This window comes from Pollachius pollachius (genome assembly GCF_949987615.1).
Source record: "Pollachius pollachius genome assembly, chromosome: 2".
NCBI lineage: Eukaryota > Metazoa > Chordata > Actinopteri > Gadiformes > Gadidae > Pollachius > Pollachius pollachius.
Genome location: NC_136935.1, coordinates 5,598,002 through 5,612,522, shown reverse-complemented (window position 1 = coordinate 5,612,522; position 14,521 = coordinate 5,598,002). Strand labels below are relative to the sequence as shown.

At 50.5% G+C, this 14,521-nt stretch overlaps 1 protein-coding gene across 1 annotated transcript in view; it reads right to left on the bottom strand.

Annotated features, from left to right (window-relative positions):
- Positions 1–13,626, bottom strand: part of jag1b (jagged canonical Notch ligand 1b) — a 31,983-nt gene extending 18,357 nt beyond the window's left edge. The window contains 6 exon segments of the mRNA XM_079758355.1: positions 101–231; positions 2,462–2,522; positions 2,906–3,163; positions 6,051–6,096; positions 12,666–12,971; positions 13,313–13,626. Coding sequence (XP_079614481.1) covers positions 101–231; positions 2,462–2,522; positions 2,906–3,163; positions 6,051–6,096; positions 12,666–12,971; positions 13,313–13,372 — 862 coding nt within the window. The 5' untranslated portion in view covers positions 13,373–13,626.
- Positions 13,627–14,521: the final 895 nt, after the last annotated feature.

The window sequence follows — 14,521 nt, the reverse complement described above, 5'->3', positions numbered from 1 at the left end:
GCTGCAGGTGGACTAAGGAACCCTCGCAGATATGAAAGCTACATTTGAACATTGAACATTTCCATCGGCAATCTGAATGTAAGTCAACTTGGTTTCGAACCTTTGTCGCAAAGATGGCCGCCCCAGTTGGTGCCGCAGAGGCACTGCCACGGCTCAACGCATGTCCCGTGCACGCAGCCCGGGTGAGGGATGCACTTGTCACAGTACTGGCCCTGCCAGCCGTAGAGACACCTGCACACAGGGGAGCCCGCATTCACATAAATAAACTAATAACAGCCTGGTGACCTCATGACATTTATGGGCCTCGTATTTTCTCACTCACACACACACACACACACACACACACACACACACACACACACACACACACACACACACACACACACCACTTAAAAGTTGTATAAATATAGTCGAGAGTTATCTGGGAAGTGATGCATGTTTACGCAACTATTTGGTGATAAGACAAACACATTAACACATAATAGATTGGAAGCCGTACAGAAGGAAAAACAAGTTCTCTTCTCTCACTCTCCTTCCTTCCTTGCTAGCAAACTAGCGTTGTTGAACGACCGCGAATGATCCCGGGTAACTCGTTTTTGTCCGTTTTTTGGGTTTTAAACAATGCACAGGATTAACACCGAACGGGCAAACAATAGAGTGTTTTCACGAAACACAAGAACACCAAATATGGTTCCAGAGGGTTCTTTGGGCTAACATTAGCACGCCGCCAGACACTCTGTTGGTCGGTCACAGCTTCGAGCCTGTGGCTTGGCAATCACAGCCGGGGGTGGGAGTCTTCCCCCTGTCCTCGGAGCCGGGAGTGGGGACCCTGTACCGCGGCGGTGGAGGAGGAGGAGGAGGTTCCCCCCCCCCCCCCCCCGGGGCCTGGGGGCCTGGTTCCCACGGGTCGGGAGGAGTCCCGGCCTGAGCCCCGGGAGTAGTTTAGAAGGGGACAGGGTACAGCCTGACCACAGCAGTCGTCCCGCTCCGTAATTAAGCTGATAAACGCAGTGCGCCGCTGGCTGCCTCCGTAATTAGCCGGACAGTGAGGGGCCATTCGCTGCGTTGTAAGGAGGGGCAACAACAAGAGGGGCCCGTTGCCGATATGATGTTGATGTTCCCCCCGGAGCCTAGCGACAGGAAATGCGGCTGACCTTCTGGGGGGCGGTTGTGGGGGGGGGAAACAGACAGTAAAAATAAACGCGGTGGTAAAGAAGGCCTTGCTCTGTGATTAAAGCTATATTGATGCTAATGGCGTGCCAGGCCTTTCCCAGGGGGACTTGCGTAGGATTTCCCCCCCACCCCACCCACCAACAGCAACCGTCACTTGAGTCATTGCACAAGCACGTCATCACAGGACGCGCTGAGGTCATCGCCTTTTAAAGATTGGAGATGTCCAAAGAAAAGCCGACATGTATGTGCGGTGCCGTTTCTAGCGAGAGGGTGCATGCATTCTTCAGTGACGCAACGAGGGTCGAGTCAGCTTATGCAAAACGCGGGGCGCCATTGAACAATAAACAGAAACCGTTCCATTACAGGTCGCTGTGCTCTGGTGACGTGAGCGATGAGGGGACAGTTTAGCCCGCGGGCGAACGGGAGCCCAGGTACAACCGCATTGAGCAATGTCACGTCGCACCGCTCTGCCAACAAGCACAGGCGCTGGCACACACTGGGCGAGAACACCTCCGCGGCTGGCCGCGCGCCAACTCGACATGCATTGACACAGGGCTGGGAAAGAGGGACACACCTGTGCACCACCCCGGGGCCGGCCTCGGGCCACGCCCTCCCAGACGCCGCAGCCAACGGCCGCTATGCTCAAGAAAATGACGGCGAGGAGCGGGATGACGCCGTCGGAAAGCTTGGGAAAATGCACAAAGGCCGCTAGAGAACAGAGCAAACTTCGTCACCCTATGTGCTTTATATGGGGCCAAACGAGCAGGGGCCTGCGGCCGCTGATGTCTGGCCCCCCAGGGGCCCCCGGTACGGAGGGGTACAGCACTGCAGGATGAGGATGTGACTGCGCTCTCCGTTTGGGGAAGCAAGGCACACAATGGCCCACACTGATATCCATTGGTGCATGACGTTCCCTCTTGCTGTGTTCATACACAGCGTTAGGGAAACCATTAGCTACACAAACAGAGCACTTTGACGTGATCTCAAGAGTCCCACATGATCGCACTGATAACGCCGGCCTCATTAGAGAGGGGAGAAGGCCTGCCTTAACCTCTTCCTGCTCGCTCCGAGCTCATACTCTTGTTTTTGACTTTCTGTACCCGGCATTCCTTTAACCAGCCAGGATAGTGGAAACCGTTCGCCAAACAGCCGGGCCAACATCATCTGTTGAGCCCTGGTCTCCGACGGCTGGGACGGCACCACAGACATGCGGTGTTAGGCCGCAGACGGCCTCTCTCTTTCCAGCGTGTGTGTGTGTGTGTGTTACATGGGGATGGTGAGTACTTACTTGCAACCACCTGGCTCGCTGCAGAACCCGTGCTCGGTGCTGCACCCTTGTCGGCAAATGGCTGGAGGGGAAGAGAGGGGAAAACTTTTTTTTTACTGGGCTGGCAAGTGGTTCACTAGTTCAGGGCCATTTTAGAACGTTTCTCGTTGATTGTGTTCAGAGAATTGTAATTCCCCCACGGCTGATTACAGATTATTTTCCAATGGTATCCAGACCTGGGATAAACTCTGCCACATTTAACAGAACATGCTCACACAGGTCCGTCCAACGGTAACGTACGGCGTAACGATCAGAAAATAAACAGCTTTCCACAGTTATGTTTAAAAACAATAACATCAACACCCCTCTAGACATCCCCTCACAGGCTACCCACGATGACATCCCAGTTAGAGCTTGTCCAGTAGCCATAATGCTCGCTGCTAGAGAGGGGGGTGGGGGGCTTACGTGTGTTGCAATCTGCCCCGGACCAGCCCTCCAGGCAGGTCTTGTTGCCGTTGGAGTCGCACGTGTAGTGTCCGAAGAAGTCGTTCCTGGGACGGCAGAACTTGTTGCAGCCGAAGCCGTAGTAGTGCTCGTCGCAGCTGACCCGGATCTGGTACTCGAACTGGGCCACGGGCCCGTTGTGCGTCAGCTTCTGCCAGTTGGGCGAGGGGTTGATCATGCCGGAGTGCGAGGACGTCTCGATCACCTGTCCGTCGACACCTGGGTGGACAGCGGGGCGAAGACACTGTCAACACACGGCTTCGTGCACGCTTGTGGTTACCGGCCGTTCTTATACAACCTTCAACAGAGCAACTATGTTGGTACAGTAAGGATGTTCCTAGGACCAAGTGCCTTGGCACTTGGTCCTAGGAACATCCTGACTGTACGGACAGCCATAAATAATCGTTTCTCTTTCTTCTGACAAATGGATTTATTGTATGTCGCTTTGGATAAAAGCTTCTGCTAAATGCAAACAATGAGATCAATGTTATAAATAAAGGAAGTGAAAGCAAATGCCGTCTAAAGTCATGGTTTCCTGTTGTTTTGTTGTGATGGCCACCCGCCGCGTGACGTCAGGGGACACGACCGAAAACTAGCAAATAAACATACACGGACCTGAGTAGCAGAAGAGTTCTTGGAGGCTGTGTAATTAAGGAGCGACGAGAGGAGAGGACACGCAGCGAAATGAAAAGCCTCGACTGTAACAAACACCGCTAACTACTTTTTTCTCACGCTCCGTCTCCCCGCCCGGGCTCTGTGTGTCAACGCTTTACTGCCGGAGGATATGGCTGCCCTCTCTCTGCTGAGAGCGAGGACAGTACCGCACTGACCATAAATTACAGCTTAAGGACAGAGGGATGCCACAGCCACTGCTGGGATGCCTGCTAGCGCACTATCAGCAATTTCCTTCTCTCCCTCTCCCCCTTCCCTTCGCTTACATTCGTAAGTGTAACAGGCCCCAGTCAAAACACTCCCGACTGAGTCACGTTTGGTTTCTCTTCAAGCCTCTTTTTCCCACCGAGACGTATGACTCCGTATCTGTCTGCCTCGCGGCAGCGGCGGAGCCAAAGACACTGCCGACGCATTTTATTCCCACAACTATGCGATTCCACAAACAAAGAGGGCCTTTTCTTGTTGCTGCCACGGCAAACAGACGGGGGTCATGGGCCCGGGAAGGCGGGGTGTGGGTGTGGGGGGGGGCAAGGGCCAGCCCCGGAGCCGAGGGGGGGGGGGGAAGGACTCATGAGCTCCAAACACACAAAGCAAATAAGACAAGCAAACACACGGGAGGCCAGGCGCCAACCCCTTAACGACCGCTAACCATACTGTACACAGCGGACACGAGCTGCGACCCCCAACCCCCCGTTCACTATACGCACTGGCCCTGAGAGTCAAACGTCTAGCACTCGGCCCACCGTATATACACCGTACTTTAGATCGAAATCGGAGATCGGGAGACAATGAAATGCGAAAAAAGTTGTCAGGCCAATGACTTTGCTCGGCCGAGGTCATGGGAGAAGGGGGGGCGGGGTAGGGGGGGGGGGTGGATTCTGTGAATCACTCCTCTGTGAAGTATAGGTCAACACCGAAGCCTGGACCCAGAGGCGGGGAGGAGGGTATTTACTCCCTTTGGATGATGTCCATGTTTGAGTGTGTGACTGTGTGTATGTGTGTGACTGTGTGTGTAGGAGGCAAGGATGGGGGGTGCATGCTGAAATCACAGTGCATGGTAACATTTCACAATGAGCTGGAATCCAGCGCTCAGATGTGTGGCATTTCTCTACCGGCCGGAGGCGCGCGGTCTGGACTGGCACGTCTTCACTACCTGATGCCGGGCTCAGAGCCACGCGCAATTCAGACAGGCCCGTTTTCTAACAGCCAAGCAAAACACACAACGCTGTCACACAACCTATTTCGGGTAACATATTTCCCCCCTTTGTTTTGTCTGAATAAGAGGGGGCTTGAAGACCGTGTGGAAATTATTTGTGGTCGCGAGCCAGATATATGTTGAAATTGAGTTGACGTTTCTGCTTGGAATTGCATATTTCAGGATTTAATACGGCACTGCCGTTATGCATGTTATACAAGTATACTCACAAAACAAAGCCTTTCCTTCAGTTCAACTTTCTTATGTTTGTCTTTTTATCTTACGGGCAGTTTATCGTCAACGGGTTGAGGATAGAGGCGGCCTTAGCCGGGACTGAGTGTGTACATTCAGGGGGGCTTTTCACACCGCCGCCCTAATAGCTCTCTAGGGAGCGGCAAATACAGCAGAAAAGACTCAAGCCCGGCTGACCTCAGACGGACCTGCATAAACAAGCCGGCCTTAGGGCGGCGAAGGTACGAGCCTCCACTTAGCTGCGATCCCCAGGCCGTCGCTAATCTAACCGCCAACCAGCGGGAGCCCGGGCCCATAAATCCGGGAGCGTCCAAACGTAACAGTGTGCAGACAAAACCCTCAACCGCCCAGCAACCTTTTAGCGGCTCGCCGACATAATGAACCGTATTGGGGAAGAAAAACAACCCCCAGGCTCCACCACAGCCCCCTGAGAAACCCTGCACCGGGTCGCCCTGGCAACACGCGAGTATCGCATACGTTCGACGCCGACCACAAGCATGCGGTTGGAAGGAAAGCGAACCTATCGGGGCTTAGAGGTCCCGGCCTTCACGGGGCGGCCGTGTGGACTAAAAGGTTCTGGCGTTGCGACGCGAACACTGTGTGGGTTCCTTGGCTGCCCTGGCTGGCCCCCAGCTGCCACAAGTCCTCCTTCTGAAGAACACGTTTCCATAGGGGTCGGGGGCCCCCACCCAACCGGAATCGGCCCTACGTCGGCCCTGTCTGGAGCCTCTTCCTCTTTCCTGCCACTTGCCCACCCTCTTCCCCTCCGCTAAAAGGGAAGGTGTCAACACCTCCTCCTAAAAACACACGCCCGCTCCACCGGCACGCCGCGACCAGGACGGGGGGGGGGAAAGTATAAACTTCCTGTTCTGAACATTAGCGGCCTGAAAGGAGAAGGCTCCATGGATGGCGGTCACCTGCTTCCACATTGTCGTTATGAACACAGAGAGGGACAATGGAGACTAACAGCAGTGTGCGGATACTCACCGGCGGTTTCGAAGTCCAAGGCCTCCACTATCAACGTGTAGGACCTCTAAGAAAGACAGAGACACAGTGTCAGACACAACAGCACACAAAGCAACACAGAGCAGGACTGTAGGCAAAACTTTGGGTGGAAATGGAACATTTTCAGAACAATGACAACTTAGGAAATCTTATGATCTGGAGAATAACAAAGAATTTATAAATCACGATACTCTAAACACAGAAGTACTTGACAATTGAGCGTACAGGACTGAATGTTGAATGTACGTTATTTCAGACTTCGTCATACAAGTTTTGCAATACGAGTTCAAACAGCATGTCTAAAACCTAGTTACTCTGTTTTAGGATATGTCAATGTAAAACAGACCACAATCGTCTTGTTTCATATAGTTGGCACAGAAGACCTTTTAATAACATGAATTCATGTCTCCAAATAGCTCCTATCATTTAAAGTTAAATCAACTAACCAACTTTTACTGACAGGGAGCCCTTACTTATAATGGATAACTTATAACGGCATTGATCAGATTTGTCCAGAGATGCAAAACGCTGTTGATGTTACAACATTGGTCTAATGAAAAGTTACTGGTCAGCTCTGGCCAGTGACGCACTCAGGGGCCAAGCTCGTCTCAAATGACACAGAAAACCAGCAAGGATCACCGGCAGGTCAACACAATATATTTCAAAGAACAAAAAAAACAAAAAACATATCCTCATAACACACTGAAGCATGCGTCCGGCTCAAATCAGGTTGGTTTTATTTATCACAGACTTTTTGATTTGATGGGTCACTGTTGGTATTTGATGTCCAAACATGCTCTGCATAAAGCTGCATGCCTAAAACCATTCCGCTAAAAGACACCAAACGGAAACTTGTTTCATAGGCTGACCCGAGAGCAGGGACAGAGAGGACCGAGAGAGAGAGGGAGAGAGAGAGAGGGACCGTGAAGAAGGAGAGAAAGGGAATGAAACAAGCTGAAAAGGGGGAGGCTTATAGGCTACGAGAGAGAAGGGAAAAAAAGAAAGAAGAAAAGAGATGCTCGACCTAGGAGTTGCATTCTCAAAGGGTGGAGGAGGTGGAGGGGGAGGAGGAGGTGGAGCTCTCTGGAGGGGCCGGTCTTGATTTCAGCACTCCTGAAATGCTTTGTCTGATTCAGGGTCAGTAGCGCTCACACCAATATCAGCTTACCCGTCCACACTGCCCGGTGCCACAGTCATGCGGGAATGGAGCGCACTCTTTGAGTGCGTCTCTCTGTGGTTTTGAATGAGAGCAGGGAGGGGAGAGACACAGACACAGAGAGAGAGAGACAGAGAAACACAGGGAGTGAGGCGCGGAAACAGAGAGACCTGGTGTAAGGAAGAGAGAAGGAGACCGAGAGAGAGGAGAGAGTGAGGGGAGAGGGACAAGAGAGTGAGGGGAGAGAGACAAGAGAGTGAGGGTAAAACACAGAGAGAGGGAGAAAGAGAGCGAGGTTGCAAGAGAGCTCAGGGTAAGAGAGGGAGAGGGCGAGTGAGGGAGAGAGAGCTACAGGCTGAGAGAGAGAGAGGGAGAGAGAGAGAGAGCGAGAGCGAGAGAGACAGACAGGGAGCATGGTTGTGAGAATGTGTGATCCACTTACAGTGCTTCATCCACTAGAAGCACCTACTTGTTACACTCACACACACGCTGGCCACCAGCGCCACGCCACACAGGCATGTTACAAATGCCGCGTGCCCTTTCTGTGCACGGACCTCAGGAGGACGACAACACACAGCAGCCCCCCCCTCCCCGGTCCGGGGCTAAAAACAAAACTCCACCTTCAACCTATGGAAAACACAACGACACTGGCCCGACAACCGCTTATCTCATAGCGGCCTGGGATCCTTTGGATCCGATCCCCCCCGCCCCCCCCCCCACGCCCGACCCAGTCCTCGCGTCTGATCTCGTGCCAGCGCTCACCCCCCCCTGCCCCAAACCCCCAAACAAAAGGCGCTCTTGTCTTGAAACGCTGTGGCACATCCACAATAAAAGCCCTCGTGACATATTATGAAGCAGAAATCAAATAAACAACAGAGTTGGGGGGGGGGGGGAGGTGGCAGGAAGTGTTTTCAGCGTCACGGCGCGGCCCGCAACACATTTCAGTTAGTTTCTAGATTCGACAAGGTCCAAAAAAAACAACAACCGGTTTCTGCTACACAGCATGAATGATGGAATCAATCTGTTTGTTTTTTCACTCCCAACTGCCACTTTTACCTGATTGTGGACCTGCACATCATATCTGCCCATACAGAGACACAAAGAACTCAACTGTGGGCTAAACTGCCATTACAGCCAGATGGCAAATACTATTTACTTTGAAACACACATGTCACAATCAGTCAGTCCATTCATCCATACAGAAACATTATGGTTTAATTTATTACATCATTTTCAATCTGGTCATGCTCTAACCCCAAACAGGTATTTGTGTTTGCCTTTGGCAGGTGTTAATTTCAGTTCCTGCTCCTGAGAGGGGAATTATGCCATTTTTTTGTTTGCTAACCGATACTAAAAAAATTTTGAACAAATTCATAGCTAATGCTTATTAATAGGTACTCCTCCTACCCAAGTAGGACATATGACCGTCTTTTTGCAAAGACTTCTCTGATGTTAACTTGCACTTAAAACCAGCATAGAGCAAAACAGTGTGTACAGTTCAGCCTCACTGCCAAGAAGTTGAAAGCTAAATACTGACCCTCTGTAAACAAACTCAAACCTTGGCTCTAGAATGGGGCTTAGTCTGTTTCTCAGGACGGGATATTACCCCGATCTGGTTAATGTTATTAACCACATCTCAAGAAAGTAATAGGTTAAACTTGAAGACTAAGGACAGCGGGGCTGTGGTGGTACCAAGCGATAGCCCGGCGAACGTGAAACAGAACACGCCTAAGTGCCGCTCGGCCAACACTCCATAACTCCTCGGCGGTTATCAGCTTGGAATTGTGCGCTACTGCCAGGTTCGCTTTTCCCAGGCTCCCAGCTGACTCACAAGTTCCCTTTGAACTACCGAGAGAGCACACACACACACACACACACACACACACACACATACATACACGCACACAAGAATATAACAAAAAATTCATGTTTGAGTTACACACTAGCCAAAGAACACTAGTACCTCTTAAAAAAAGAAAAAGAAAAAAAAAAGAGGAATTTCCCTAAAACGTGAACAGAAAGAATGGGTGTTCTTCCCTGCATGCTGTATGGATTAAATTCATGTGGCTTTTCGGTGTACCGGTGGTTCGATTCCAACGGAGTTACAGACCGTAACCATCCCCTTGGCCGACGGGCAACAGTAACAGCAGCGGCCCTAAATAAAGGCTTGGTCAAAGGGAGACTAGGGTTACACAGGCTGGGCTACGATAGGCTGCGGGGGTAGGTCAACAACGTAAAAGGATGTTGACCTACTGTATCAGTTGTCATGGGTCAGTCACTTGGACTGTATCAGCCATGGACCTGTCAGGCAACACACCCTGTTGTCCATAAAAACACAGATTCCCTGTTGAAAGGAGGGCTCTAATGATCACCGCGAGACAGCCTGTGTGCGTCACCCCCCAGACTGCAGGACACGTTTGTTTGCCAAGAGCTTTTCATCAAAACCAAAAGTCGACTGAAGATAAAACCCTTCCAAAATCCCAAACAGTTTTTTTTTCTTCTTCTTTTTGATTTTTTTTTCATGAAATTCCACTCCCTGGGACCAGACAAACGGATTGAAAACAGATTTTCCTCCATCATGTTTCAAGCTTCTCGAAAAATAAAAAAAATAAACGCAAACCAAGAACATAAGATTAAGCCATAACAGAAAACAAAAAGAAACATGGCTGCCACCACCACACATGTAATCAATTATCACATCTCATTCAAACTTCAAACCCTCTGCCTATATGCCCTTACGATGCCTTCACGGCCCGGATAGATGTCAAACGGTGTCCAAATATGCGTTACGCACCGATGAGTGATTTCGCTTAAGTAATTTGCGCTAAACTCTCGGCGCAGACGTAAATAAAGCAAACAGAACACCGGCAGGCCTGGGGGGCTCAGCGGATCTCTGTTTCAACAACTCACCTGACCCCTGTTCTGAGACCGCTCTGAAGCAGTCATCAATCATTCTGATGCTGACAAATCCCAGGGCGAGAAAGACTGGCCAGCTTTGTGTTCGTTAAAAAACAGCCCTAATTTGACTGGCACGACAACAAAGGCGCCAGAGAATTAGATTCATTACGAAAGGAGTAGAAAAAACAGTGAAGAAAAACACCGACACCATTGGATTGCACATACCCCCCCCCCCACTGATAACCAGCTAAGACCGGTCTATTTCACTAGTGTGTGTGTGTGTGTGTGTGTGTGTGTGTGTGTGTGTGTGTGTGTGTGTGTGTGTGTGTGGGCGGGGGGGCAATAGTGTTTAGAAGACGTGATCTGCTAACCTAACCCCAACCACCCAGCCGGCGCTCTGCTGTCTGGTGGTCAGCAGACCTTTGTGTGGCCTTGTCTCGGGTGAGGGTCAACTCGCCGCAGTGGCCTCGGACAGAACTGTGGTAAGGATTTGTCTAAGGGCAAAAAAAAAAAAACTCCCAACACATCACTGCCGAGTCCACCGGCACCGGCTTCCTGTTGCCTGACCTACGCTGGCTTTCAGTGTACATCAGCCTCCATTATGCCCTTTAATCCTCACTGTAGTCAGTGAGGGCACGGCCATTGTCCCGGGGCCGGTAAGCCGCGCGCGCGCGGGCCTGCTTCAGACTGGGCGGCTGGGCGCCACACTTTGCAATCCCCAATAAAAAGTGGGAAAAGAGGCTACACTCAGCGAGGCCCAGTGGCCAGTGCATCCTGTGTACTAGTGCTTCTATAAAAGAAAAAAAAACAACCCCGCTAAAAGTCTGTTGTATCTGTTCACGTTAAACACGCGCAGGCTGAACCATTTAGCGGGGATGCCTGGCTCCCTTGCCCTACCTGATCCGAGCACATGTGTGCGGCCTCATTAAGTGCAGAAGTTACTGTGGGTGGCGAGGTTAAAGCGATGAAATGCCTGGGCTCCAACAGAGCGTGACTTAAACAAAGCCCATGGCCCAGGACAAGAGGCCAGCTTCATGCGGCTCTCAAGGGGAGAATGAAGGGGACCAGAACATATCCCCACCCCCCCGCCCCTCTCCCTCTCTCTCTCTCTCTCTCTCTCTCTCTCTCTCTACTTTGTCAAACCTCAGTGAACCCGAGGTACCCGGCAACCTGATTGCCCCCGCACTGTCATCTGTCCGCAACAGCCAATCAGCGTCTTGGAAAACGGACAAAGAGTGATATCATACCTGCCGATTGTAATTGTGCACTGAAGGGAAGAACTGGGACCCGAACACAATGAATATTCTTTGGGGGAGTTGGGGAGGTTAGCGAGGCCACGACTACACAGAAACGCACAGACGCTTTCTGTCAGTTCAGACAGTTCAGTTGGTACAGAAGAAGGGAGGAATCCAAGACAAATTCCGTCAATGGCACACGAGTTCACTCTGTATGTCTATCTGCAGAAGGCCCGTGTGACAGGGTGCTGTTCAGATGGCCAGGAGGAACTTTAATCTGGCACTGGTGTATGGGTTCTGATGCCATCCTAGTGTTGCCACAGCATGATGATAAACAGCAACCATTGTTTTGAATATGCAAGGCGCCGAAAAGAACTAGTAAAAAATCTGGGGAGGACGAAGGATCAAATTGCAGCAGTGCAGCAGTGGTGGACACACTGCTGCACTGCTTTCTCAAATGAAAACAATCTGTACCCAAGCTGCAATCCAACCCACTGAAACATGGATGTGGGAATTAACGATTAAGAAACAACGATCATGTTCTGTTGTGGCAGTTCATATTCCTATGTCACAAAATCATAAAGGATCCCTTAAACCGAATTGGAATAACAGCTAGTATTACATACTAGCTGTTATACATACACGTGCTGACCAATAAACTGCGTCTCACACCCACAAAGAAGGTAAGGCCTAAAACAGCTTAGGGACCTAAACAATGGGGCCATGTTCCAGCCCGTGTTCCACTCTTTCCAACTAGAGTTGGCCCTTTCAATGTGGCTCTGCGGGCCTTCTTATATTTCATCATTAATTGGTGACACTTGAAAACTGATCTCCAACGTGAGTAACGCTTCATGTAGCCCTATACTTTAGGGTAGAACTGAAACAGCCCTCCACACTCACACAACAACGGACTTTCCACGGCACTGGCGTTAATTGCATAATTACCAATTATCTTACGCGTCAAATGGGAAATAGGCCAACGTCTGAGGAGGAGGACAACAACAACAACACGCGCACCTGGTTAATTAGCCGGGATAATGAGGGGGGCACAGGGGGTCTTATTCAAAGGACAATTCGTGGAGGGTCGCCCATCGTGGGGCTGTGACAGAGAGAAAGATTAATCATTTGTTTTTACTAGGTTTTTTTTTTTTTTTTTTTTGGGGGGGGGGGGGGGCCTGATTGACTGACTGACAGTAATTGCACACAATTGCTCCAAGTTGAAAACGTCGAGAACTAGTCAATCAAAGTGCGTCGCGGAGATGGAAAGCTTCTTTTTTTTTCTCAACCACCTCCACCTATTGAACTTACCGGCCAGGCAAAACGGAACGGCAAAACTATCCTGGATCTTTCATTCCTGCCAGAGCTCTTGAAAGTAAATGTATTCCCTCCTAGGACGGGGGTAGATCCGGCTCCGAAACTACAGGGTCCTCCGGGGAACACTCGAGACTGGTATTCCTTCAGGCAGACTTTGAAAAAGGTGGCGCACTGGTCCGGGGTGCACTTCTGATCCGCGGTGCTCGGGGAGCCGTCGCAACACTGGCCGTTCAGCAGCTCCCCGTTCTGGATGTGCATCGATAACATTTGCAACTCGAATTGTCCGGATCCCTCTGACACCTGTTGGAAACCAAATGTGAATTCAATAAAAAAAAATGTGTTTCATATATTTTTTTAAAACACCACCCAACATTAAAGTGACGCCACCGTGCCCGTGAACTACGCCACAAGAAGCGCGTCCGTGGTGCACTAGGGTGAACACGACGCACCACTCCGTGTGACCCAAGTGGCCGACGAGGTTTTGCATTGAAAGCATGGGTCATAGGTAACGTTAGCATAGCCCTGCAGAACACCACACACACCATGTAAAAGCAAAGACATCCATGAAGTTGCATGGAGTGAGCTCTCCCCCCTGGATCTCCCCATGTTTCAGTCTCAGTGGGTGTAGTATAAGCACGTACCTTGGCCAGGAAGGAGAGTAAAAAGGCAGCAGCCACAACCGAGCAGCGTCTCAAAATCATGCCTCCGCACTGGTGCTGCCACTCGTACGAATTCAGTTGTCTGGCCGAAGCACGGCACTAATGTCCTCCTCTGACTCAAACATGCACGGGTGGAGAAGCCCACACTTTGTTCAACCGAGCGCAGGTTGCCCGAGTCATAGATAAGCACTTCCTCGTATGTCCTCAGATTTACGAAGCGTTTGTTTCTTCTTGTTATTATCCGACAAGCTTTCCAACTCTTAAGCGACGAGTCTACACAGTAGCCATGCGGCAGCCGAGCCCACAACTGACTGCTGGTCCGAAGTCGAAGTAGCTCCACAAGTTCAGGAGGGCGTGGTCGAGAGTCGCCTGGTATCCATATTCATAAGGTGAGGAGGCGGAGACAGAACCACCTCTAATATGTTCTCAGTACAATGCGCTAGTCTGCAGCGGCAGCCCATGCATGGCTGCTTTTGATCACATCAATTGGAATGAATAACATTGAGTCGTGGTCAACTCGACATCAGGGTGACCATCAACGCATACTTAAGCATTATCCTTTGAAATTTGAGCCTTGGTAAAAAAAAAAATGGTCATGAAATTCCTAGCAGCATTCATTTGTTTTGGCATAGGGTGATGTCCTTGCCCAAAACCTGTTGAATAAATCAAATACCGGAATTTGAAAGAAGGCATCATGACATAAGCATTATCACACGGAAATCTTAATCCCAAGTCTAGATATGTCTCAACAGCAGGAGCTGAATAGCTGAATGCCGTGCGTCTATTTTAAGGTTGTTGTTTGTTATGCCAAGAATGGAGGAAAATAGCTGTAAAGCGATCCGAATTTAAGAACTCAATGCAACAAAGGTGAACCTCTACTGGATCAGCAACTATGCAGACACGCGCGCACACACACACACACACACACACAAACACGCGCGCGCACACACACGCACGCACACACGGGGACACAGGCAGACTCACTCACGCACGCACACCACCCAGACTTGTGCAGGCATGTTGGGAGAGAGTATGGGAATCCTGGGAAGCCCAGTTCCCGGGTAGTTAGTGATTTGTGTGGACCAATTACACAGGTCATTCACTTGATCACAGGGGAGGGAGCCGAATCTATTGTAGGGGCGGCTATTGTCAATGAGTAACCAAGCAATGTTTCACCTTACATTTTATAGC